Source organism: Venturia canescens, chromosome 5 (genome assembly GCF_019457755.1).
Source record: "Venturia canescens isolate UGA chromosome 5, ASM1945775v1, whole genome shotgun sequence".
Taxonomy (NCBI): domain Eukaryota; kingdom Metazoa; phylum Arthropoda; class Insecta; order Hymenoptera; family Ichneumonidae; genus Venturia; species Venturia canescens.
The window spans coordinates 10,252,588-10,280,201 of NC_057425.1; the positions used below are offsets into that span (position 1 = coordinate 10,252,588).

At 42.6% G+C, this 27,614-nt stretch overlaps 1 protein-coding gene across 7 annotated transcripts in view; it reads left to right on the top strand.

Annotated features, from left to right (window-relative positions):
• cno (adherens junction formation factor afadin) overlaps positions 1–27,614 on the top strand; it is a 142,750-nt gene that overhangs the window by 39,809 nt on the left and 75,327 nt on the right. For 2 of the 7 annotated variants that reach the window (XM_043419793.1, XM_043419794.1), the window contains exons 1-5: positions 12,244–13,186; positions 24,104–24,215; positions 25,096–25,288; positions 25,428–25,709; positions 26,714–26,997. In XM_043419793.1, the coding sequence (XP_043275728.1) occupies positions 13,170–13,186; positions 24,104–24,215; positions 25,096–25,288; positions 25,428–25,709; positions 26,714–26,997 (888 nt within the window). In that variant the 5' untranslated portion in view covers positions 12,244–13,169. Of the gene's footprint in view, positions 1–12,219; positions 13,187–24,103; positions 24,216–25,095; positions 25,289–25,427; positions 25,710–26,713; positions 26,998–27,614 lie in introns of those variants that run through there. The other 5 variants (XR_006261103.1, XM_043419786.1, XM_043419788.1 and 2 more) reach the window with 5 other exon arrangements.

A 27,614-nucleotide genomic window follows, 5' to 3' on the forward strand; every position in this document is an offset into this window, starting at 1 on the left:
GGGGTGGATAAACCCGAACTCTCGGAGTTTTGCACAATTTAACGCGCACAATCGAATTTCCTGAAAACAATATTCGTGATCAGTGACTATAAAAATCGCTGGGTACTCTTTTTCAGTAGGATTGATTCGATATTCGAGCTTTGAGGTAAACTTTATTTGTAGGGTGGGACCGCAGCGGTCGCACTGTGAACGAAAGGGTCGAGCGTTTCGCTCTGTCGGTTGGCTCAGCACGTTTCGGAGTAGTAATTCGATGCCACAAATCCGAATGAGCTCGTATCGAGCGACGTCACTTACGGCGATTTAGCCCCAGTCAGAATTTTCGGGTTGTAAACGCTGGCTGACATTCCGCGAGGATTGTCGTACCTGTTGTGCAGGCGTTATCGGGTCGTAAAATTCAACCTCTTCGGCCATCGAATGTGTGCACATCTCCTTAACGGTCGCATCACCGGGACGGCCCGAGACGAGTGCAGCTTTATCGCAACAAGTTTTATGGGGCATCAACTCCTTGCGGGGCTCGTTTGCCCCGTTGAAAAATACGAATTCGTAATCCGAAGGGCGAATTAACGTAATAACGAGTAGGAGAGGGAATTTAAAAAGTATTGAAACATTGTTTGCATGCTCGAGGGAATGATTTTCGTCTGTTTGACGAAACAAAAGACTTTTATTTCGTAAATTTTTCAAGATAAGTGAGTTTTCGATGATTCAACGATTCGACGGTTTCTCCCGCGACGAGGATAAAAGGGGGAAAACATGACGTCGGTATAATGCTCGTCAGATTCACTTTATGCTGTCTGACATGTGTCACTCTCCATACTTCCAAGTTTCGACCTCTAAGTGCCTTTTTCTTTACGTTTTCGTTAATCCCCTCAGAGAATCCGCGATATTATAAAAGGAATAAGGAATAATAGAAACGGAAATAGGAGACGGGCTACGTAGAAAATGAAATAAAAACGTAGAAAGCCAGCGCACAGTCTTTGCTCGCGGGGACCTTCGAGTTAGTCCAGTTATTGACATACCTCGCCCGCCTTTTTGCTCTCCTTCGTTCTTCACAGACAGTCGCTAGCAAACATTGTATTAACGAAAATTCAAGCGACGTCCCTTTCAGCGACTGCCCTCTTTTATATCACGTACCTCTATCGGACGAGATGATTTCGATATATGAGTTATAGATGAAACGATCTCAGTCAGCACTACACTCTCGTTGATTGCAATCGAATCCTACCGCGCGTTCGAATCCCAATCAGAATAAAAATGCCTGGCCCCGATCCAGAAATACTCCCTTTTTCACGTTTCCCGCTTCCGTTTACCTTCCACCGATCGCCTATTTGCTCGAATTGTCTGAACTCGAAGGAGCCTCTGAAAAATAAAATAGCAAACGGACACTCGTAACTTCTCAATTAACGTTATTGTTGCCGTTAACGGGCGTTGCGTTGAGCAGTCAATTTTTTTCTTTTCGTTCGAGTACCGATAAAATTAACAATGAAGCATCTCCTGGAAGGGAATTTCCGTAATCGTGGTGCATTAAACAGCAATCAAAATACTACACAAATTCTAGAAACCGACAAACTAAAATCTACTCGAGTGCAGTATTTCCGAAAGGAAATTTGTGTTTTCGAATGCCACCGTGCCATTGAGCTTGTTTAAGTTCACGCGAATCCAATGGAAATTGAAAATCCCAACTTTAAGAGTTGACGTTTGGAAATATGCTGTAGAAATATACACCGTGCATCGATTCCCCGAATTATTATAGGACCTGACGACGACGCTGAAGTTTCCAACGTTGGAGTCCAACGAAATGAACGAAAAAAACGTTTGTCATTCACCAATTTTTTATTTCACGAATCGTTGGTGCAGCTTGAAAAACTACGAATCGCAAATTTGGCAGGGAACAAAATAGGAGAATTACTGGAATTATTGGAGAGTTTTTTTCGATCATTTCGTTGGACTTCAACGTTGGAAACTTCAGCGTCATGACCTGACGTCTAGTTGTCGAGAAAACAATTCGCGAAAATCGCACTTTTTTAAGGGTTATACACAGCCTCTTGTGGCAGGCCACTTCCTGTGCGACCATTTGGATTTAATGAAATAGGATCCTCCCAACTTTGGAGAGCCAAAAACGAGAATGAGAAAATATAATGTTTTTGAGTAATGAGGACATAAACGGTGGAAGGTTTGACAACACCATGAGCCAGCTGGTTTAAAATACAGATATGCGTACGCATACAAACAGAAAATGGCCGCCATCACATTTTGCTTGACAACATATTAAAAATTGATCAATATCAACAAATGAGTTACACATAATTTTAATGATTGCAAGAATAAATTAAAACCGTTTATTTGATCACGAAAAAAGTAAAAAGTTGTTGCTTTTTTGAGTCACAAGCAACGCACCATCTTCCTTAATTATCACTGCGTACGGATAATTGCATTCTAAAAAACCCTTTTCAGAAGTTCGAGCTGATATTCAAGAAAGAAGGTTTCACGAGACTCACAGTGGGTCATGGACTGGGAAACATTTAAATGTCATTCGGTGTATTTGCAGATGAAAAACCATCAGAATTTGTTCCAAAATTTTTCCAAATTCAAAGATTCGTCGACACGTTAATCGACCGTTGTCAAATCATTATAGAAAGGCTCCAAAAATTTACAGTCATTATCTCGAATGTCCACTTCCAATTAGCTCTTCATCGAGTACAATAATAATCGCCAATTTGATCCATTTAATAACTCGACGGTTTAAAGCATCTCTACCCTTCGTCTAAATTCCATAACATCATGAAACATGGGGTTCGTTGAATGTTTTGCGAAATTTATACGAGTGGCTGACGGTGAGAAATTTGGCGAAGGACTCGTCTCGAGAAGGATACGCGCGCCTTTAAAGCACGAAGGTGGTTGGATTGCGGTGTCGTTATACGTCACAATTGTTCGCGGCTCGTAGGACAAGTTGTAGGTGTGTTATACCGGTATACCTACGAAGATGCAGGTGCGGTATGAAATTCTAGTGTTCCGAGAGAGCTCTTTACCACCGCCGGGATAACCCGTACGTTCCCCCTTCATCATCACACGCTCCCACAACGAGAAATCTCTGCCATACTCCTCAAAGATCCTCTTACACTTTGTCTACGACAAAACACGTCGTGTATTATACACGCAAAGCTGACGATAGATTTACACTGCAGCTTAAACTCGGAAGTCTTGAATAATTACAGTATCGGGATTTCAGACTAAATATTTCATTTTTTAAAATTAACTCGGAACGTTATGAATTTCACCATGAAATGCGGTGAAGCTTGTTTGGGCGAAGCTCTCGACAAGAATTTTAGTGCTGTCAAAAATGATTTTTTCATTTTTCACAACTTTCATCTTCATTTTTAACAGAGTCCGAGTTCTCACACATTTTACTCACAAACTTCAATCTCTGATTTGAATTTTCTTAACTATTTCATTTCGCTTATGGAGCTGCCGGAATGAACTAAAACACGGTCCACGCACAAACGCATTTTCGATTATTCCCTTATCGAAGTTTCAATGAAATTTATCTTTTTACTAAAAAGGCCAATGAAACTCAAGTTTTTTCAACTTTTCATTATCTTTACGTATATTTTTGTTCATTAACCGTCGTCAAACATATTCTCGTGCAAACCAGCTGTCGTTTAAGGGTTCAACGTGCATGTAATGACGCAACCCGTGTACGGTAAATTTGAGATAGCTCAGTGAGCCGAAGGGGTCCTCCTCACTAACCATCGCGAGAACACGCACGTTCCGGTCTCACTGAATGCACATATGTTCACCAGGTACACATCCCTGACGAACCAGCTTCTTCGTATTACACTCGCAAATATTTTTTTAGGGTTACCATAGCAATCGGAATCGGAAATTTCAATAACACTTTTCATCCACCCGTTTGACAATAGATTTCGTCGTCCTTTTTTTTAGCCATTGCTTTTCGCACTGTGACGCACATTCTACACAAAATTTTATTGCTCAATCCCGTGCTTCGTTACATATTTTCGGGTCGAACTTTACGAAGATATATTCACGGAGAACACGAGGCCGAAATTCTACGACGCTGAAGTTTCCAACGTTGGAGTCCAACGAAATGAACGAAAAAAACGTTTGTAATTCACCAATTTTTTATTTCACGAATCGTTGGTGCACCTTGAAAAACTACGAATCGCAAATTTGGCAGGGAACAAAATAGGAGAATTACTGGAATTATTGGAGAGTTTTTTTCGATCATTTCGTTCCACTCCAACGTTGGAAACTTCAGCGTCATCGAAATTCTAGATAAAAGAAGGACTACGAGCATTAATTTTATAATAATTGATTAATTATATTTAATAATTAATTAAAAGCATTAATTCGAAGAGCAGTAATAAGAATTGTTCCATCCACCAAAGTAAAAAGACCTTTTTTTATTCAAAAGACTTGTTCTCTTTATAAGCACAGTCAAAAATCTTTTCAGTCACTTCAAATTTTCGTATCGTCAAGTATGCTCGGGCAACCCCGAAAAAAAACTATATTTATGGTAAAATATGTTACACGTATTCGGTATTCGTGTATTTATCATAGAATTTACCGTGCTGACGGTCAAAATTTGTGATTTACGATGCATTTCGACTAATCAGTAAGGGTCGGTCTGACACGTCAATGACACTCGAAAACAAAACGAAATATACTAGTTCCCACGTGGATCGCTTTCTGCTCTCTGCGTAAAGCTGTTTATAATTGGAGGGGCGAAAAATGTGAAAATTCAAAAAATATACTATACGTCCTTTGTAATCGGTGGCTAAATTCTTTGAAAATTCTTGAAAAATAATATATATTCCTCGCTGCACAAAACGAATCCGTTCTCGCCCGGCTCGCCTATTACTTTCCAATACAAATAATAAAATCAATATTCCTGATATTACCGAAGGCAGGAGGACACGTGTACGAGGATCTTGTGGGACCCGTACCTGTACGTATCGGTTGGCCCCCACCTTCTTGAGCAGTACCCGCGCGAATAAAAGACCCGAGTCTCTTCTGCCCCCTTTTACAGGGAATAAAATAATAATAATAATAATCTCGATCCCGGAGGATCATTGAAGACGACGAGGAATACGAGGCTCTCGTGTTTCTGCGGCGATACGCGTATTTTTCTTACACGTTATTTTCCTGAGCAATTGAAGGACCGAAAAAATCGATCTGAAACCCCATTTTGCTGGCTTCAGATCATCTTTTTCGGATCTATTTCACTATTATGATCATTCATGTTCTTCGGAGTTTTAATCTTTCTACGGTTTTCTTTATCCACGAATGATCCAGTTTTATTCGTGCATTATACACAGTACGGGAAGTGGCGAATACTTGAGAAAACGAGAGAGCGGAAGAGAGAGAGAGAGAGAGAGAGAGAGAGTGAGAAAAAAGTTGGGACGAGCGACAAAGCCCCCCGAAAGTTGCTTCACCCCTCGTGTACTACTACCGTGTTGACCTCGAGGGAATCCCATTATATTTCCATTGACGATTCCTCGTCCCTGTACCGGTTATGAGAAATGGCCTTGCGAATGCTCTTGTAAAACACACCTCCATTTTTATCCTCTCCATAAACAGAAATTGTGAATTTTTCTTAAACAGTGCTGCATGTCTTCGCGTCACAAACAATGATGCGGCGGATTCATCGGATTTTTTACCAGGACGTTGCTTCGCTTGCATTAAAATATCAGAATTATTTTCATCGTTTTATGATATATGAGAAAGAAAAAAAAAACTATTTTTGAGCGACGAAAAATTCTTATCGTTTTAAAAAGCAACGATAAAATGCTTGGAAAAAAATTAAAAAAAAAAAAAAAAAAAAACGTTCATCGCTCTCGTGGTAGGAACGGAGATAGGCTTGAAAAAAGGTGACTTTGGACAACGAATGTGTACCGTTTGTCATCTTTCTTAGTTCGCTGACGAGCACGTTCGTTAAATAAACAGTAAAAATTCATTCTTGGAACGTGCTTATCTCGGTTATATGCACATTGTTTGCGTATCTCAATGCTTTCACTTCTTTCGGTACTTTTGCTCCCTCGGCATATGAATCTCATTTATCAAATGCCGTAATAAATAGAGTGGAAGATTTTTAAATTCCATCTCATACGAAATGAATTAGAACTTTGGTCGTTGCTTTCATTTATTTTGTATGAAATTTTATAAATTTATTCGAATTTTTGTATTTGAATCGTACCATCGTATCGGAAAACTTTTTCATGCGTTTCGGATCATAATTTCTTAGATCGTCGAATTCAATGAGAAAACCTTCCTCGACTCCAATAGAAAAAATTCCTACTTCCGGCTGCTCGTAAGTGCAGAAAAATTGTTTATCGTTGTCCGCTCAACACGAGTTCGACTCGATGAGATAATCGATCGCGGAAGAGCAGTCGGGATTCGTGTATCGATCTTGGCCTCTCTTTTGCTCCCGTTCGCTCTAACAAGAAGCCCCAATTTGAGAGTTCACCGGGTCTCTTTCGGTCTGCTCCGAATAGTCTAGACGCGTCATGCGGTGCGAAGGGGAAACTCCGTGATTGTACGTCGCACTCCCGGATTAGAGATTAGACCAGGAGGAGCGTTGAATTTTCATGCCGCACCGCAAGAGGACGCCCTCGGAGACCCTGAAAATCTGGCGACCCTCGCACACGCGGACTCTCGACGACTTCTAATTTCAACAGCATTATCATTATTACTCTTTTTTGGCTCGCTGGCTGCCTGTGCGGAAAAGGGATGATTGGGCTCGCGTGCTTCCCTAGGATCAGCTGATTCCGAGGGTAGCAAATTTGCGCGAATCAACTGACGGAATCAGGAGCGTGCGTTCGACCGAGCTGATACCGGAAGCGGCTTTGGACGAGCGAATGAGAATATTGGGGCGAATAGCCCTTTAGTTTGGCCAAATTATAATCATCTCGATAGCCGTAGTTGATTGTGAGAATGATGAAACGACGAAATGATCGAGTTTAATGTCGATTTTCCACAATTTTTTCCCATTTCTACGTAGTTCGCGACAAAACTGACATTTCGCAGTGGAATGACCAATCGTTTTTACGAAATCGAAACTCGACCGATTCGAACTCAGCGATGCGAGCCTGTCCTATATTCATCCGAACAGATGGAGGATTAGAAAGCAAAAATTGGGAGTAAAAAGGGAAAAAAAACGGTCGGGGCAGCGAGAGATGATTATACGTAAACAAAAATACGCATGCACGACGCATTCCCATGCAACTATGCGTGGCGTTGGCACACCTGGCCAAGAGCTCGGAGAATTCCCTGCCCCTCTCTTTCTCTCTCTCGCACTTTGCCGACTCCCCCTGCTCCAAGGCTTACCCGTTCATTGGTTGCGAGGAGCGCAGGAGCGTGTCCAGGTTCTACGGAGCCCTGAATCGCTCGATTCGAGTCCCAGATCGATCGATCGCGCCTCCGTATTCGTAGGAAATACGATTTATTTGCTAATTCCGGAAATCCCGAATCCAGCGAATCCGCAGTTCAATATTTTCCGTGCGAATCGATCGTGCGATTATTTATCGAGTAGCAAACAGTGCCGATTCGATTCAGATCGAGGACTCCGCGGTTGAACGTCCTTCTCACAAAAACGCTCGAGAAATTGAAACGATATATAAGCACCTTCCAAAACTGCGCATTATCAACGTCCGGAGAAAAAAAATTGTGGCAATGTTAAAAAAGCGTTCGAAGGCACGAAATAAGCTCAACTGGTGCTCTGACCTTTGCGTACGAGAGGAAGTGTTCCGGGGCATCATTCATCCGAGGAATGCTCACAAAAAAGATGAAAAACATCGAAAGCGTGGAAAAGCGAATGGCTTTACATAATAGCAAAAACGCCGCCTTTCAAAACTTTTTTCACCCTTCTTTTCGGAAGTATCATAACGACAATTACGTCAACAGAAGCGCGACGATCCACGCGAATTGTTTTATTAGTCACACAGGCGTGTTGTAATTGAGTTACAAAAAGTAGTGAAAAAATAAAAATAAAAATAAAAATAGCGAAAAATTCCATTGTGACGCGAGAAGTATGAATCGAGCCAAGCTCTCTCTCGTGCATCGTGTGCACCGGAAACGTTAATCATCGTTAGCGTGCCGCGCAACGCGGCTAGCGTTACCGGGCGAGTCATTCACCGGCATGGCAATTGTCACATCGACGATTGTCGCGCGCGCGCGATCTTCGTCCATGGAGTGTCACAGGCGGCATAGAAATGAGAAAGAGTGACGAATGAGGAGGAGAAAAAAGCTACGCACAATTGTGCTTCCCACGTCCGAAAAGTGCCTTGGGAAAAATCATTTGTTCGCTCTCCTATGCGTGCGTGTTTTAGCGGCGAGTACGCAGGCTCCTTGGCGTTGGAAAGTGTGTGAAAATCTCACCGCGAAAGAAGATAAAAACGAACGGCTTGGGTCTTGGCGTAACTGAAATTTCATTGTCAAAGTCGCGCACGTTTGCGCGCAAGTGTCAGCCAAAAGGAAGAAGCGAGGGGGAAAGAATACCGGCGGCTGTTTCACGTATTTCGTCTCAAGACCAAGGAACATTATTTGCCTCGACCTTCCGCAATCCTCCCACACGAATTCTCGCTGACCGTAAATCCAATTGCAAGTGTGAAGCAAAAAGAAAGAAAAAACGCAAAGAAAAACTTGGAAACAGCAGATTTTAATGACCTTGACCCTCTCGACGTTTCGCATTGCAATGATTTTACGCGCCAGCCCCGTGTGCACGCGTTACGGCTTTATAAATAAAATGAAAGAATTTGAATGAGGAATGCAAAAAAAGGGGCGAGAGCTCCAAACGCTCGGGATAATCGAAGGATCTGTTGCATCGCGTCGCAAGCGAAGAACAAAAGAAAAGGAAGAGGACGCATCCTTGTGGCTTGATTTATCCACGTGTGCGCGCCCGCACTCGTGTGTGGCGCCCCCGTCCGTATGTGAATATTTCCTCGGTGTGTCTCGCTGGAATTTCATCCAACAGGATCTCCTCCCCCCTCCTCTCATTCCTCTCTTTCCCGAGCAAGAGAAAGAGAGAGAAAGAGACAAGTCCCGGCACTCTTTCCTGCAACGAAACTCACGGGCGTGTACTGAGTCACCGAGAACGAAAAAGAGAGTGAGGGAAAGAGCAGGATCGAAGACACACCAACTCGCAAGGCCCTGGCCGTGCGCGTCGTCAATTGGGCTTCGCATATATCCAGGCTCTAAACTGTAGCGTACAGTCGCGCACACGTTCGGGATACCCGCAATTCGAGGGGCGCTTCGAATTCCCATGCGAAATTCGAACTTTCCGTTTCTGTATTTTTTCAAAATCGTTGAGAAGGCCTGACGGAATTTTCGCTGTGACTTTCCGTCGATAGAAACTGCCCTGCGACGATTCTCATTAGCAGCAACGCTCGGGAGAAAAGCTCTTGTATCGAAAACTCAACTCGGAAGAGTTCTAAGCCGTCATGGTAAATGCACCGGCTATTTCCGGTACCTCGATACACGCTGCTCACGGGCCAACTACAAACTTCCTCGAGATGTGAACGCAGGTGAAGATTTCGTCAAGCATTAATTCCCACTCGCGCATATGCACCGCCGATAGCACACGAAAACACCTCGTGAGCGCAACTCCGACGGATCGTATCGCAGCGTCGCGAAACTCCGCTCTCGCTTCCAATGCCCTCAAATATTGGCCATTTGGCGCGCAGTGAGACACCGCGAAAGGCGAACGAGCAGAGAGCCTCCAAACTGTTGTATTACGCGACAATCCACTGTAAAACGACGACAAGGATGATTCCTCGCCGGGGAGGACAGGCGGGAGCGGTGCGTGCACGGTGCGCACGAACGGGACCGGAAAGGCCCGAACTCTCTCTCGCGCGGTGTTGTTGAGAGTCTTTCTCGGACGAGGACGCATGCGGCGTGTACTACTACCACGTAGCGGCAGCTCGCCGGCTGGCCACAGTCGTTGGCAAGGCTCTGTTTTTCACTGCGTACATCCTGGCCGCAGTATAGCTAAGAACTGTAGTAAAGAGTGTGTGGAGCCGCGAAGCCCCGACCGATGCTTACAGGTACCGCAGACACGCACACAGCGATACGAATCACTGTGTACAGTATAGTCGATGGCGCAGGGACATTCCAACGTGTCAGTAGCCTGCTCAGGCCCCTCCGTGGAGCTCGAAAACACAGCCGTGCCGGACTCGACGTAGTAGTAAAATTTCTACAGCGTGTCCGCTCAATCGCGCTTGTACGGACAAAAAGTATCCGGGGAAAAACGTCCTGGATATAACGGTGCCTTTTTCACCTGATTATTAACGAGTTATTAATCGATTTGAACCAGCTGATAGAGTCGGCCATTCGGAGCCAGGGAAAGGGCCAAGCGGTAAGGCCTGTTTGACGATTTTCTCACTTGGGACAGTGCTCGCTGCGCTGTCTCACTCTGACTCTGGTCTGCTGTAACGCCCTGGATCGTGGCGTTGCTTGCGATTCGAAAAAGCAACTGAACTTTTCGCTCTTATTTTCATGATCAAGGAAACGATTTTTATATATTCTCCCAATTATTAATATTATGTCTGAATTTTTCAGATCAATTTTTAATATTATGATAGGGGTTTTAATACTCTCGTAGTTAAATCGTCAAACAAAATGTGATGACAGCCATTTTCTATTTATATGCGTACGCATATTAGTGTTTTAAACCAGCTGGCTCATGGCGTTGTCAAACCTTCCACCGTTTATGTCCTCATTACTCGTTAACCTCAAACGAGTGTTTCTCTTGTTCCATCCCAAGTGATTTTCACCGGTAACGAGGCTTCCTCGAGACATCATTGACGTATAAAAACATTGTATTTTCTTATTCTCGTTTTTGGCTCTCCAAAGTTGGGAGGATCTTATTTCATTGAATCTAAATCGTCGCACGGGGAGCCCTTAAAAAAGTGCGATTTTCGTGAATTTTTTTCTCGACAACTAGACTGTAGAACATGTAATAATTCCGGGAACAAATGCACGCTGTATATTTCCAGCATATTTCCAAATGTCGACTTTTAAGGAAGTCGAGGCTGTACAGTTATTTTTTTTGACCCAAAAGTTATGACCTGTACCTTTCAAAAGTTAGGCCAGTTTACAGTTTGCCAATGTTGCATACACTTTAAAGAAAAGTTGGGGAAAAAAAGACGATAAACTGGTGAAAGCTCAGTCGAAAATACGAACGGTGACGATCCTAGCTTCGAAAAACTACACGGGAAACAGATTATTATTAATATAATCTCAGCAAATCTCCTAATGAATCTGAAAAAAATTGAAATTATTTAGCAAGCCTTGCTCGTGTTGCCCAAAAAATTTCACATTTTTAGCATCATTTTTAACGGAGATATTACCGAATGTGTCTTGACTTCCACAAGATTACGTGCGTTATTTGGCCGAAATTTTTATTGATTTTTCTCAGCAACGACGCTCCTAAACTGTCTGAAAATCGAACTGATTTTTAATTATACACTTCCTTCATAAGATGCAATCGGTTTAAATGCGATGACATCATTTTCATTGAAATGCCTCAACTTCCTTAAAGTTTGAATTTACGATTTCCATTAGACTCGCATCTTCCTTAATGGAGAATCCCGCTCTCACCCGGCGCTGCCTAAAATCGTTGGGTCCGATTTTTGGGACACTCCGTACGGAGTGCGCGCTTAGAAAATAGTCGAGGGGAAAGGGAAGCAGCAGCGGGGAAGGGGGCAGAAAAAGGTGGAGTGGGATTGCTTTCATGGATGAATTCGAGTGGCACGCATACCAGCGGGCAATCGGTGGGGACTGGACGACTCTACAAGCCGGTAACACACTACGTTAGGCAAAGGAGGAGGCCGGGCGAGTAGTCCAACGTCAGAATATACTCGCGCAAGAATACTTGAGAGCGTGCGTGCACACACGTCAAGTGGTTATCGCGGTTATGTGTGTCCGCGGTGGGTGCGTGTGTGCGCGGGTCTAGCGGGGGGGACACGGTGGCTATTGAGCCGGCTAGTACGACGTATAACGTAAACGAAACTCCCCCACCATTTTTTTTCACGAGGGGTCCTGAAGGGGCTGCTGGCCCCGAGAGGTTCGCGCGCGCTGCGTTCCTCAGTGACTCGGCGTGGCCGAATGTGCGCGGTTTTCGCTTCTCGAGTTCCCCCCCGAATTTTCGTGAAAATACAATCGATTTTTTTTTCCTCTTCTTCTTCTTTTTTTTTTTTTTATAACCCAGAAATACAATTTTCTTGTTTCATCGTATGGTGCCTCGTGAATAAATATTTTCTCGTTTCTTCTCGTGAATTTGTCGCCACTCAATTATTCGACGGTTGGACTCAGGTTTTCTCGGAGGTCGCAGCGATCGAATTCACTTTCGAATTGTCTTTGATGATTGATTTTACGCCCCTGGATCCCACTTCGGCTCTCCACCGATTCGTTTTTCGTCGTTAGAAAGTCCGCGAATTGCCGCCTGCTCTTTCTTTCCTCTCATTCAAACTTCACGCTTCGACTTGCCGTTCGAAATAAGCGATCGGCTAGTCCGCTGTTTTGTGCCGGCTTCCCTACGCGCAACTCCGCGCAGTACATGCGCCCAGGATCATAAATACGGAATGAACAAATACGCGATACTTCGTGACTCACGCCCCTCCGAGAATGTGGAACGCGGATAGCGGCTTTATATTATCCGCACGTTCATTCGTACGCGTACGTCATCCCGTCGCGTTAATTCGTCCCCGCGGACGCAACACCTCGAGGAAAATATAACGAGCCCCAATGGGGGCGGAATCGAAACTTTTCCCGGGGACTCTTGGAGTGGAAAAACCTGCGAGAATCCTCTGACCTCTCACAAGAGAGACTCGAGTCCGTCCGTACGTGAGAGCAGCGTTTTTTCTCGCATAAATGCGGACACGCGTGTGTAGATGCTTCGAAGTTATTACACGTTCGTGCTCCGGCGTGTCTCGTCAAGAGTGTGGATACGTTCGACCAGTTTTTGTGGGATACCACAGCGTCGTCCTGGTATTTCCGGGCTCGAGACCTTCCAACGTCGCAAATCCCGACAGTTTACGCGCGAGCAAGAGCTCGTCTGTGAGTGAGTGAACGTGTGAGAGAAAAGTATAAAGATACGAAGGAGTTTTAATACACAAGTCCATCGGTCTCTTCGCACTCGGGATTTTTCTTACTCCAAAATGACCGTGCCCGAAGAGTGAGTATTATTTGTCACCCCGCAGCCTCGTATTTTTGTTGCAATCCTCGCTAAAATAAAGCATTTTGTATTTTCCCGCACGAAAGTGACGAAAATATATTTCAGTCTGCGCGCACACCTCGCTACATTTCGAAGCGTTTAACGCTCTCGAAGCAAACCGGTTTTTCTGAATTTTTCAACGGGCTCAGGTGCTCCTGCATTTTCAAATTCGAAATATTATTTTATATTTCACGCCGCAAAATCAACACTTCGGCTACCTTTTTCAGTTGTTACTCGCACATAAAATTACGGTAAAATATTAATAATTCTTGTGAACTTGCATGGTCATTATTTGTGAAGCGAAAACTCGATGAAAATTCATGCGCGATGCCAAAACACTTTGGCGCATCGTCGATGCTTGTTTTCGAGCTCTTCAAATTTCACTAGCAACTGCTCAAAAAACGACGCTGAAGTTTGCAACGTTGGAGTCCAACGAAATGATGTAAAAAAGCTCTCCAATAATTTCAGTAAATCTCCCATTTTCTTCCCTGCCGAATTTCCAATTCGTTATTTTTTAAGCCACGTCAATAATTCGTGAAGTAAAAAAATAATTAATTATAAATCTTTTTCTCGTTCATTTCGTTGAACTCCAACGTTGCAAACTTCAACGTCGTTCAAAAAATAGCACAGTTTGAACCTTTGTCATAGCAAAATACGCAATTTCCAAGTTTTCATTCGATATTGGCTTGGAAGTTACAATGTTTTTAAGTAAAAACCTCCTAAATGGGCGATGCAGAACCTTAATATACCACGGCGGCATGGTAATTCTCACTATTTTTATTATTCTCCCCGTCTACATAATTCCCGATTTTCGTTCCACTGAAATTTGTTCTATCGAGTTTTCTCACAATTAGCGTAAGCTGTTGCGATTCCCCTGGACAGTTCGATCGAACCGGATTATCTTGAGTTTCTTCGTCGTCGCAGCGATGATTATTGTATTATGCCAAATCCAGTGCACGAACATGTTTTATGGATCGAATCTCTCGAAGCGTTTAAACGCCGCTTCATATTTTATATTGTCTGGGAGTATGAGAAACAAGACCGCCCGCGCGAAATCCAGTAAATAGCTTCCGGTGCACGTACTTAGGGTCGTACAGACAGGCAGAAAGGAAGAGGGACGGAAAGAGATGTAAAACGGAAGTCGAGGCGTGTGAAAGCCAGACTTATCCTTCCGCGTTTCGGGGCCAACGAGAGCCCGAGAGACACGTGCACATGACCCGTTGCGTCCTTATTTTTATTATCGTTATTATGATTTTGTGGAACCAGCGGTAATGCTAGCTCTTCGTAGGGTCAGACCCAACTTCCGGTGTGCCGCGAGCGCTCACGGAGAGGCGCATGCTGTTACGAATGTTGGGGCTGCAGGAGTGCTCGGAGGAGTCACTTCATTTTAGTCGCGATCTAATGATCCTTGTAAAAACGAATGTACTATTGTTTTTTGTGACGCTCTCAAGTTTGGAACGTTGGAGTCCAACGAAACGGCAACGAAACGGTCTGAAAAAACTCTCCAACAATTCCAGTAAATCTCCGAATTCCTTCGCCGGGGAATTTGCAATTTGTGTATAATAAAAAATTGGCGATTCGCAATCCCTCTTTTCGTGTTCGTTTCGTTGGACTCGGACGCTGCAAACTTCAGCTGTTTTTTCACCGACCAAACACTGCTGGACTTGACTCATGCTCACCGGCGAGGGCATTTCAAAAACGAAAAATGAAGTTTTGCTTATACTGCCAGCCAAAGTTTCCTCTTTTTTTAATGGAAAAGACAATTAGAACTTTTTCGTTTTAAATTAAACAGAGAAAAGTGGCGTATTGAATAGTAAAAGCATTTTTGTCCTCCCGGTTTAAAGAACGTTGGGAGTCCGCTAAAGTTTTTGTGCGTTACGCGAACAAAAGCCTCTCTCGGAATGAGGATTATAATACGAAGCTCATTGTCATCTTGGCATGATTATTATTCGAGTTGGAAATGCGACGCAGATTGCCCTCCTGTGGGACGTGTCCTCTCTCGGTGCATCGCAGCGAATCAACAGCAAGGTGCAGCGGTGCATCCGACGCGATCTGCCTCGTTTGGCACGCTCTCCTGACTTTTTCTCTCTTTTTCTCGTCCTCCTCCGTCTCGCTCTGTCTTGCTCCTCGCCTCATCCTCTTTTCAGTCTGTGGGGAAATCTCAATCAAACTCGAAATCTCCGTGATATCGGATATAATTCAGGTGAGACGAGCCTCTAATGGTCGACGAGCGAAGATTAACTGCGCGCTTAAAGACAAGCACGCCAAGATGTTTTCTCCGCGTGTTTATACGCCACCGATGATCAATGGAGCGACGATGGATCGCGCGATGAAAAACTGTTATTATTTACTGCGAAACAGGAAATTTGTTGATTGAATAAAATCTTTTTCGGAGCCAGAAATCTTGGTGGATAAAATGAAATTCGTTCACTCGATGAACATTTGTTTTATTCAATCACTCAACTCGGTGGCTCGAACGAGTAGCGCTCATTACGACGAGAAGATCGTCGAATCGGAATAATTCGCTTAGTTGATCGAGCGATTCATTTAAGTTTAAAAAAATTCATTGAAATTTCATTGAAATATTTCAACATTATTTCGGTGCGCGTATCCACCAAATAATTTTTATTTAAACAACCGAATTTCGAATGTTCGAGAACGAAGCTCATTTATTATGAAAAAAGATGATTTGTTGGAACGACTAAACATTATAGGACAAAGTTTTTTTAAATCTCAACGAAATATCGTTAGCGAATGAATATAAGATCAATATTCGGTACATTGGATTGAGCTTGTGTCGAGGATTACGAAATTTGAATTGTTGTTCGACCCTGAGAAAAGGTCCAGATAAATCTATGAGAATAATTGCTATTCACGATGAAAATGGAGGTAACAAAACGCAGAGAAAAATCGTTGATAGCGTTCAGAGTGGTACTTAGTCGAGGGAACGATCCTCTCACCCTCTCGTGGAGAAAACCAGCCCTCGAAACGCACTTGAGATCCTTGTCCCAAACGTTTTTATTTCTCACGAGAAAAAAAATATTTATCGTCGACTCTGTTCGCATTCCCTCAAAGTGCCCGCAAACCTTAAAAAAAAGGGGGGGGGTGGGGGGAGGAAATAAAAATCTGTGCTGGGTTTACGATAATCCCACGAACTCCGGCTCCTTCAAAATTCCATGCACTCTCAAATTCCTCGCGAGATATGCGCGTACTTGAAATTTTCCGGGATTTATCGGTCCCGATCTCAAAGCTCGTTGTACACGACGTCAAATTTATTATATTCAAATCACTCACGAGCATAAATATTCATGCGGAGCCTCCGTCGAGCACATTTTCCCCGACGAGCGAGCAGGAGTCTTTTTTAGGGATAAAAAAATACTCTTCAAATCCATTTTTGCATAAGTTTCTCCACAGAAATCCACATTTTATCCATGGACGTGGGACAGTTCACAAATTTCCTGCTCGGCTTTCTCGCCGTTTCCGTACTTCGCGGGAATTTAAGGAGGCTGGATCACGAAATCGAAATAATCAGAATTCGATAAAATTTTGTGCTAACATTCTTTGGCATCAAGTATACAAATACCATTTTTTTCAAATTTTTATGACTCTGAAGTTTGCAACGTTGGAGTCCAACGAAATGACAAAAAAACTCTCCAATAATTCTCGTAATTCTCCAATTTCGTTCCCTGTCGAATTTGCAATTTTTAGTTTTTCAAGCTGCACCGATACTTGGCGAAATAAAGAAATTGGTCAATTACAAATGTTTTTTTTCCTTGCAACGTTGGACTCCAACGTTGCAAACTTCAGCGTCGTAAATTTTTTTACCACATGGTTATCGAATAATTGAGCGTTGAATCGAACTTCTTACGCACGCGAGATGTACGACTGTATACGTGTAAACTCTATGCTTGTACGGGTGAACTTTAGTGTTCAATTACTCGAGAGCTATGTGGTAGAAAAATGTAAAAAAATTACATTCTCTTATATATTTTGAAAGAATAAATTTGCCAAACTTTATGAAATTCTCATAATTTTGAAGTTCTTTATATTTTTAAAATGCTTTAGCATGCCAACATTGTATCGTCGCGATCCACCCTCCTCGAAGAAGCGAAACAGAAGCTTTTTCGGAGCAGTTAGCTCTCTTCTGCAGCTCCGATTGTTCTTTTTTAATTGGACCACTTGCTCGGCTTTCAAATACTTTTTGTTCGAGTGCCAGTTCGTTATTAATACTCCGGTACCTCTAATGTCGCGCCTGCACGAGGACTTTTCTTTCACGATGAATTGCCGCTCGTCAACATTTAGTTACACGTCGAGTATCGTCCCGTACTTTGTGCGCTCCGAGGATTTAATTCTTCCTCTGTTCTCTCGCAGCACGAGTTCGAGAGGTCCGCAGTGATGTCACGTGCCCGCGTACTCGTTCACGCATTGCTAAACGAAGCAACGCACCACCCTGCCTGCCGTTTGCTTCGCTCAATGAACGAGACTCACGCTCCGCGGTCTCTCCCTCTCGCTCTTCTCGAATTAAACGCTCAAGTGGTGAATCATAGTAGCGAGTCAGAAATCTCGTTCTCTCTTTGCGCGCGTTCCCTCTCTCTCCCTCTCGCCGTCGCGTTCAATTCCATTTTCTGTCCCTTCAAATGTTCGATTCCTCGAATCGCTCTCATCGCATTCGATCAGAGCAATCGCATCGTGCGTCGTCCTTTTTGTGATTCGCTCGAGCCACGCGGACTTTCGGCGCGCAGCTTACGAGCGATAATCGAGGCGAGCTGAGCTCTGAGACACTAGCAGAAAGGTGGCTTGCTCTATTTTAGCGGCGCAATTTCCTATCGAGACGAGATAAACCCCTCCGGCTATTCGTCTCTCTCGAAATTATTTCCTCCTTATCCCTGCCGCCGCAGCAGCGTCTCCTTTTCATCAACATCAACACCTTCCCTCGCTGCGCTGCTCGCGGGCTTTTATCGTTGTAAGAAACCTCGGATCTCGAGGTCCGCCTCATGGATTTAAATAAATCGAATTTCTTGGCTGATCTCCGTGATTATCCCGAGATTTGACTCACCAGTTTTTTCTGTTTCTCCAACGATCGCGCCAACACTATTGAAAGTTAAGGGGTCTGCCCCTATTAGACGGGCAAAAGAAAACGTTATAAAAAGGCATTAAATAAAAAGTCAGGCCTAAAAAATACACTCTTAAGATACACAAACTTTTTTTTTTTTTATAGTTTTTTTGCTCAGTATTCGCACAGAAGAATGGGGGAGAAGACAGCTCCAAAAAAGAGATGGCTTTTGATAAAATCTCTGGAACGGATGATCGGAGGAAAAAAAAAAAATTGGTTTTAAATTCAATATCTACGATAAATTAATGAAAAATACGAAAAAAACACGTTTTTTTCATCATTTTTTGCAACAAAAAAATAGTTCCACGCAAAATTGAAAAATTCGTATGATATGCGCTATAGTTATATTCATAAAGAAGATGTGGTAACATATTGGGAAGGATCGCCGGTTGAATAGTTTCGGAGATTTCATCAACGAGTCGTTCGAAAAGGTAATTTTGAGAAAAATACGTTTAAACAAGGCAGGTTTAAACATTTTTGTTGAATACTTTTAATTATATGTATACTTTCGAAAAATGGGATAAAAAAAATCGATTTTTTGGAAATTCCAATCAGGGCAGACCCCTTAAGAGTTTTATTATCAGCGTTAAGTGTTTTCTGTACCCGTTGCCACGAACGTATAATACGGATTTGTAACAGATAAATCTATATTGTTTGCTTATGGCCTCGAGTGTGGAACACGCCCGAAGCATGCCAGCGATAAAACACTTTTGATTTCAAAGTGCAATCGTGCACTTTTCTGGCTTTCGCTTTAAACACAATACCAGGCACTTTTTTCACTAGCGAACATTCGTTTCGGAACATTTCGAGGTTCGAAAATCGTTCGTGCGATGAATTAAAGTTTGACGATTCGAACGGACGATCGGGCTTTTACAAACGGGTGATGAAAATGGCTGTTCAGCTGAGAATTGAGCTTCCTGACTCTTGTATGAAGTGGGATTGTTCTTTATCGATGGGAAATGGACTCGACGTCCAATGGTTTTTGATCTTTCAATGAATTCTAAATTACTAGGTTTTTTTGTTCAATGCGGGAATGCTTTTTCGATAAATCTTTTCCAGATGAATATTCGCGATGATTCTGGGAAAGAAATACTCGAATTTCTCCTTTCCTAGTTTTCAATTTTCACGCGATCTCGTATGTTCGTCAACATCTCAAAATACTCGCGAAATCCAAGAAAACTGACGTCGATCCAGCGCCGAGGTTTGTCTCGCCGTTCTCGTCCCTGCGTATAGCAGAGCTTTGGCCCAACTTCGAAAGATCCCTTCCGAGCCCGAATTCGTCGGCATCGAGTATATTCGAGAAAAAATATAAAGATTGTTTTATTATTTTTTTATTCAATGATTACGATTCCCCTAACGAATTCTTCGATATACGCAACGGTTTTTCAAGCTCGCGCAATTCTAATAAAAGCTTTCCTGCAGATTTTATCAGCACCAGGATTTCAACGGGTCCGAGCCTTAATGCTGCAGAATTTTCTCCACCAAATGAGTTCTTTATCCGCAACTTGAGCTTTAATTATTTAGAAGGAAGCTCGAAGGAAAATAGCTGAAAACGAAGATCAATATTTGAGTATAAACCGTACCGAGTTCAGGGATTTAAACCCCTCCCCGCGCCCCCGCACGAGCCTTTCGCGCGCTCGTCTTGCTCTGCTGTTTTTCACGTGAAACTCACATTCCCTCCTCCAGAGTCTCTTCGATACTCCGTTGTTTTTAAATTCCTCCAGGTTCAAAGAATAAAACAAAAATTCCTTCACGGGCTTTTACCCCCGGCGATTTTCCGCTGCTTTTGCCACCGCTCGAAAACCTCTCTCCGTCCTCGTTCCTCCTCTCCTTTCGGCTACGCGATCACGTCTGGCACGTCTAGACTCCGGAGTCGCTGAGATTTTCAGAGTCAGATAACCGTATCCCACACTTTGGGCCACCCTGCGATAAAGGTAAGACGAAGGGAGCGAGTGCCCTCCCAGGGTGAGATTCCCTCTCATAAAACAGATTTTCGGTTCACCACTTTATTTAAAATCGAAGCGGAAATGCTCGCAGGTACACTAGAATGTCCTTGTCAACTATTTTCGCTGATATTTCCCAGTTGCCGAAGCTGTCTCCGCGATTCATAATAATTCTAATGAATATCGATATATTTTTGTTGATTTTTCCATTTTTCTTCGCACTCGTCCCGTCACATTTTCTCGATCGACCTGCCCCCCGCCCCACCTTTTAGAAATATTATTTCACCGTATTCGAGAAAGTTTTACGTTTTAATCCTATCGAAATTCAAACGTAATGGAACCTTTCGAACGCAACAAATAAATTGCACGTGAAATACATATTCGCCTTTAGCGTAAATGCATTCGTGTATATTTAAATAAAATCTGTACACACACACACACAGACAATATAAATCGGAAGGGTTCTCGAGGAGCGAACGCTCAGAGAAAGTTGAACGTTCGAGCGTGAACATTACATGAAATTCCGCGGTGATAGTTAAAGCATTATAATAGTCCAGGGAGATAATCTGAGAGCTCAAATACTTTGGGGCTTGGCTGCTTCTCCGTTGTGATCGTCGTTGTTTGTTGATCAACGGAAAATCCAGAAGAACAAAACTGCTTTCTCAAATTTATCGATAAAATGTTCTTCGTTATATTTTTATACGAAATTCATTTCGCTTGAGGGAATTCCTCGAAAGTTATTCAACATTGTTCCGAACGCTTCCGGTCTCGCTATTATTATTCATTGTGGATTTCTCTTTGGCGATTCAAATGTTGCGTCGGAGAATATGTGGAAACAAATTAAATCTGCCCTGACTTTAAATGACGCTGAAGTTTCCAACGTTGGAGTCCAACGAAATGATCTAAAAAACTGTCCAATAATTCCAGTAATTCTCCAATTTATTTCCAGTCGAATTTGTACTTTGTATTTTTTCAATCTACATAATTATGATTCGATTTATGATAAAAAACTGATGGATAAATCATTTTATTTTCATTCATTTAGTTGGACTCCAACGTTGGAAACTTCAGCGTCGTGACTTTAATTCTTCATTGGTATTGAGGATATGTGCACGTTGACAATCGGGTTGACAGTCTTTCCATATTTTTTAAAGGAATCACCTGCTCCATCATTCGTACATTGCACAATATTAGAGAAAAGCTTTATCTTCTTTTTATGATCGTAAATAATGTTAAAGTTGAGCTAATTGCAGAAAATATTTCATTCCGAGTCTTTCACATGATTCGATAGGGAAAAGGCAACGTTTGGCAACGTTGAACGTTGCCAAATTCATAATCCTAAAAAGTAGAGCTGTCACTTCCATTGAAAAATTTCAAGATTCTACAACCATTTTTGGTCTTCAACTCAATATTTCTAATTCAGATGGCCAGCACTGACCCCGCTTTTTTAACGTACGACTATTCAAATAATTTAAAATAACTTAAAAATATGTGTGAAATTTTGAGTTGAAGATGGTTGAAGGGTTGTGGCCATAAGCGAACGTTAATTTCTGTACTTTTCTACTGTTAATATTTCAACCGAGCAGTCGATAAGGGGTCTTGAAATTTCACGTGCAAACCACGTGGAAATTGGTATTTTTCCCATAAAAAAAGCGTTTTTGCACTTTTGAATATTCATGAAACCATAGCGAAAAATTCGCTGTGCTGTGTTATTTCCGTCTGTCCTAAAAAAATTATCTAAAAGAATCGAATTTTTTGAGCTTCTAAATCAGGATACCTACTTAATAATTTAAGACAAATTCACTTTGTTTTGTGAATCTGCTCTTGAATATTTCAACATTTCCCCATCGTCTTGCTCTCCTCTGTACTCGATATCGTTGCATGCATGGGAAAGCTGCACACCGTTGTTTCAACTTGTTAAACTACCGCGGGGATTTCCCTTTGACCCATCGTTATCGAAAAATGCGGACGTTGCAACGAGCGCGTACACATGCGCAGAGAAAATTAATAAACCACGCCGATGCTCATTAGCATTCCTCTCTTAGTCGGCGTGTTTAGCGTGTAAATATACGTGTCGTTACATCCAGGCAGGATGTAATCGGCATTCCGTACGTGCTGGAGTTTCCGATTTTTTTGTGGCCGCTTTATGCGCAGTCCTCTGTGCCTCAATCGTTGTTTAACCGAGCCCTCCGAATACGCGCGAGAGATGCTTCGTACTTAGCGCGAATGTACACGTCTTTTAAATAGAATATTCGAAGCTCGTCGTTGTGCACGAGATCGTGATTAATCACTTTTCGTGGGCCAACGATTCAGCCAACGCGGGAATAAATTCTTCCGATTATGGAATTCGGTCGGCCACCTTAAATTTGTAACCCTTTTCCCTCTTCCGGCAATTGACGGAGACATTTTCTGACCCCCCCTTTTGTGGGAGTGCACTGTTCAGCCGCATCCGAACGCGGCGCTCGTACTCAACCCTGAAACAAATCGTGTTTCTTTGTTTTTATAGAAAATCGAATTACGGAGTACGAGGACAGTTGTGCACGAAGCGTGATTTTCGTAGAGGCAATTTGCCAGCATGAATTATGCTTAATTTGACGCTCAAAGTGGGCTCTTCGTACACCGGAGAAAGCTGAGTGCGCAATAAATGGATAATGGCCACTCGGAGATTCCATAAATCGGTAAAAAACTAATGTCTCCCGAAGCTCAACTCATTCCCGTTGATTTATCGTCGAAGCTTCGCTCCAGAGTTCGCGAAGTTCGAAAAATCCGGTGCTAGAGATTTCTATTTCGTTCGGCAGTATGATTCGTTTTCGAGGTTCCGTCAACCGGGCACTTTTCTCGTCACTTTAGCGAAACGTAACATTTTTACCGCTTCGAATTCCCGCAGTAAAATAATTGCACTCAATCCGTGGATTCGCTACTCAAAAAACGCTTCGCCGCAGAAAAGTTGTTTTTTACCGTTCAAATAATCGTTCACCGCCCAGGGACACTTCATTTTTATCGCATCGTGTGTGCGTGCACACGTTTTTTATATTTCATATTTTACCGGGTGTGGCGAGTCGAGCATTGTGTGCTAATGGGCATCGAAGTCGGACTCGGGTGGATCCCTCGACGGTAGACTAACGCGATGCTCGAGGACGCCCGAGTACAATGAGAGACGATGACGAAGACTCTGCACGAGAGCGAGGAATGCGCGTTTGGGACGTCGTTCTTTTTTTCCTCGATCCGTGCACACGTCGCAAGGAGAATCGACCCATTGACATGCAAACGCACTTTTATGCGTGGCTTTTTGACCGATCGACTATCGTGTCTGTGACATCTGACAAACGTGACTTTTTCTTCAAAATTTTGCCCACCGTTTTTCCTTCTTTTCTCCTTTGAAAGAAGCGACACGATTTTCGCCACGGAACTCCTCGAAAGGAACGGCAATCGAGAGCATTCGATTGGCCGAATCGTTCATTCAATTTCTATCGATTTCCTTCTTGTTTGGGGACTCAAACGACACGGATTTTTTTCGGCGCAGGATCACTCGAGAGGTCAACGATCTTACCAAATTATCATACACTCCAATCACTTCGAGCACCCCCGAACGAACAATTGAGATACCGCCAACTTCCAACTAGAGCTAATTAAATGCATCAATAGGTATCCGGATGAGACGAAACGTCCCTGCTTCGTTATTATTATTATTATTGTTGTTGTTGTTGTTGTTGTTGGTATAATTATTGCTGGATTCGATGCCGACGAAAAACCCTCGAGGTTTCATCGCAAGCGTATTTGCCGGGACAAATTAATGGAGCTCTTTTATTTTATTTATTGCAGAATGGCTACGGAAACCGCGAACAAAAAAGCCGAGCGTGAGGCTCTTCGCGGAGTCATACAACAATGGAACGCCAATCGTCTGGACCTTTTCGAACTCTCGGAGCCAAACGAGGTAACTTTTTCAAGCGTGTTACGTATTTCCTTCAATACTTCGTTTGGAAAAGATGAAAAGAATAAAAGTCCGGGTTTCCTCAATGTGTTTGGGAAAATTGATCGATGACGGTTTGCGTTTGATCAACGATTTTGAAAAAGTACTTTCGTCGAGTCGGACTCAAGATTTTTATTGACATTTTCACATGATTTCGACGGATACTTTGCACTCTTTTTTCTCAACTGCGGGATATCGTCCGATCACCGCGCGTCTGGCTTTTCTGCAACGAAACTGCAAAGTCAGCATTTTGAGACACTGAAATACTTTGACTTATACTGACGAGAACACAATTTTTCGGCTCCAAATCTCAAGAGCAGTATAGTTGAAAATATGCATCGGACAAAAAATTCACAGAAGCATATCTAACGACGTTGTTCGAAGGAGAAATTTGCCACGAAAAAAATGTTTTCGTACTCTTGAAATATACTTGAAACTCTACCGAAAAGTTCGCTGTGCCGAGTTACTTCCGCGTCTGTCGTAAAAATATTCGCGAAAACCATAGATTTTTTGACTTTCTAAAGCAGGACCCCCCTCAAGTTTCTCCGATTCACGAGTCTTTTTTGTTCATTGTCGACTTTTTTTTTAAAATTGTAAAACAATCCGCGGCTATTTTTTCGTTTGGTATCCACTAAAAAATCACTTTCCCAACCCATATTTCAAACGAGCGTGCGTTGACCCTTCGAACATTCATAAAAACGTCATATTTTTCGTTCGATCGTTTCATTTTATGATGAATAATGGAGGGAAAATAAATTTGGGAGGAATGAAAGCGTCGCGATCGATTTATGACTAGACAGAGGAATAACGAACGGTTTATTGACGATACGCTTGCGTTTTACAGGATCTGGAATTTCACGGCGTCATGAGATTTTACTTTCAAGACAGCGGGCAAAAAGTCGCGACGAAATGCATCAGAGTTGCATCGGATGCGACGAGTCAAGCTGTGATTGAGACGCTGATAGAAAAATTTCGGCCGGATATGCGAATGCTTTCGGTTCCCGAGTACGCTCTTTACGAGATTCACGAGAACGGAGGTAACATTGTTGAAAATTTTCTATTGAAGAAAACAAAAAAATAGAATTGTATTGAAGTTTTGCTTTCGTCCGGCGGAAAGGAAAGCGTCGTTGAATTTTTTCCAAGTATTTAATTGTGTGTTTTCGGTTGTTTCCATAGAAGAGAGGAAACTCGGTCTCGAGGAAAAACCACTTCTCGTCCAGTTGAATTGGCACATCGACGATCGGGAAGGGCGTTTTTTGTTGCGTCGAATCGACGACAAGACGAATGCTCAGGGCGTCGGTTTTGCCGAAGGCACGAGCTTTCGTAGAAAGTTGAGCAAACGCGAGAAGAAACAAATGAAGAAACAAGAAAAATTGAGTCGTTTGAAAAGCGCTGGAGAAACCGAAGACACTACGTTGACCCTCGACCAAAATGGTGTCGCTGAAAAACTTTATACAGGTTCGTAAATTCATGCTAATAACTATTCTTTCGAAATAAAAAGAAAAAAAAACGATTTGGAAAATTTGAGGACGAAAGCAATGTGTTCCTCCTTTCTGCGACGTCGCAAAAAAACTCGTTTCATTTGAATGCACCAAAAATTCCAATTGACAATATAAAAAATCAAAAATTAAGTCATGAAACGGCCGATTTTAATTGCACATTTTTAAAAAATACGAGCCGAGAGTTGACACAACCGTTTGAAAAATGTTTGATGTATGCACGTGTCAGGAGGAGAAAACACGAAGACATCATCGATTAGACGTTTCACCGTTGCCAAGCTCCCTTCTCTTGCTACTGTTGTATATTCATGCATGCCGATCGATATTCATTTCTTTAATTGGAGATTCGCAAACTGCCAATGGAACAGGAAACATTTTTAGATTGACCCGGTTGAGGTTCGTGGATCTGGACGAGCGTAAGCTCGTAGTTTCTTTGGGAAACGTAAAAAAGAAAGAAATAAATTAATTAATTTTCCTGTCGACGTATTGAGAAATATAATTTTTTTTTCATCAGTTTTGACGCATCATTATAATTTGGAATCCTTAAAAAAGTCATCCGTTTCCGATGCAACAAAATTTTTGTTGTCTCAACCACAATAATTGTTGATAACAACAATTATTTGATGTTGCAATTCGAGCTACGGATTCACTCAAATTTTTGTTGAGTAAACAAATTTCATTTCGTTGACCATGATCTATTGATCGGACAAAAAGTTTGTTAAACCAATAAAATTATTTCTCCGAGTGTCTGCCTGAAAACACGAGAGAATAGAATCTGTACGAACATTTATTTCTCAAGACGTCACAGTTTTTGCCTCGCTCGAATGCGACTAAAACATTATTTCCATTATCATTGTTCAAGCGTAAATGGACGAACTTGTTCTCCTCGCGAAACTGAAAATTACACTGTTGTTTTACGGATAAATCGTATACATGGAAAGCCAACACGATTATTGTTTGCAGAACTTCCGGAAACGAGTTTCACTCGGAGTATATCGAATCCCGAGGCGGTAATGCGGCGTCGAAGGCAGCAAAAGCTTGAGAGGAAGCTGCAACAATTTCGAAGTAAGGACGGAGGTCCCGATACCGGTGGAACTTTAAAAATTTATGGCGAGGCGCTCTGCAAGGACGTGCCTTACAAGACTCTATTGTTGAGCGTCAGGGATTCGGCGGCCCAGGTAGTCAGAGAAATGTTGGCAAAGTACGGCCTCGACAAGGTGGATCCACAGCAGTATTGTCTCGTGCAGGTGAGCACATTCGGTGGTACATTCGATCTCCTTTTTCTCTCAATGTTAATCGCATAAACGTATAACGTGACGATAATTACAGTAAAACACGCCGAGAGCACCGTTAATATCGTTCGGGGCTGTCAGATCCACAGAAAAAGCATTTTTTTCCATCCTCCATCGCAAATGTATTGCCATCGTTGCGGTGCAGCTCCAAACTCAATATCTTCGTCCATTTTTCCGTCGTTCACGAATCGTGTGAAAGCGAGTGAGAGAAAATATTGAAAATGAGATATTTCATGGCATTTCGTGGTTGCGTGTCAAAGATTCTTTTCTAAGCTCGTTAACGGAGTCGAGTTCTTACTCATTCAATGGTCGGAAGACCCATTAAACGTAACTGAAAATTTCTTTATGCTACGAGCTCAATTTCCATCGCAAATTACAGTTTTTCGAACCCTCTGCGGAGTTATTTTTAGTGAGAACACTCGAGGAATAAATTCGTTTTTATTGACATTGTTCGTTCTCTGTCCCGTTATCCATAGTGTTTCGTTCCATGCTCAATGTTTTTGCCGAATCGCATTAGTCGATACCGCAATTCGCAGGAGTCGTTATTTTTAAATGATCGTAAAAAATTAATT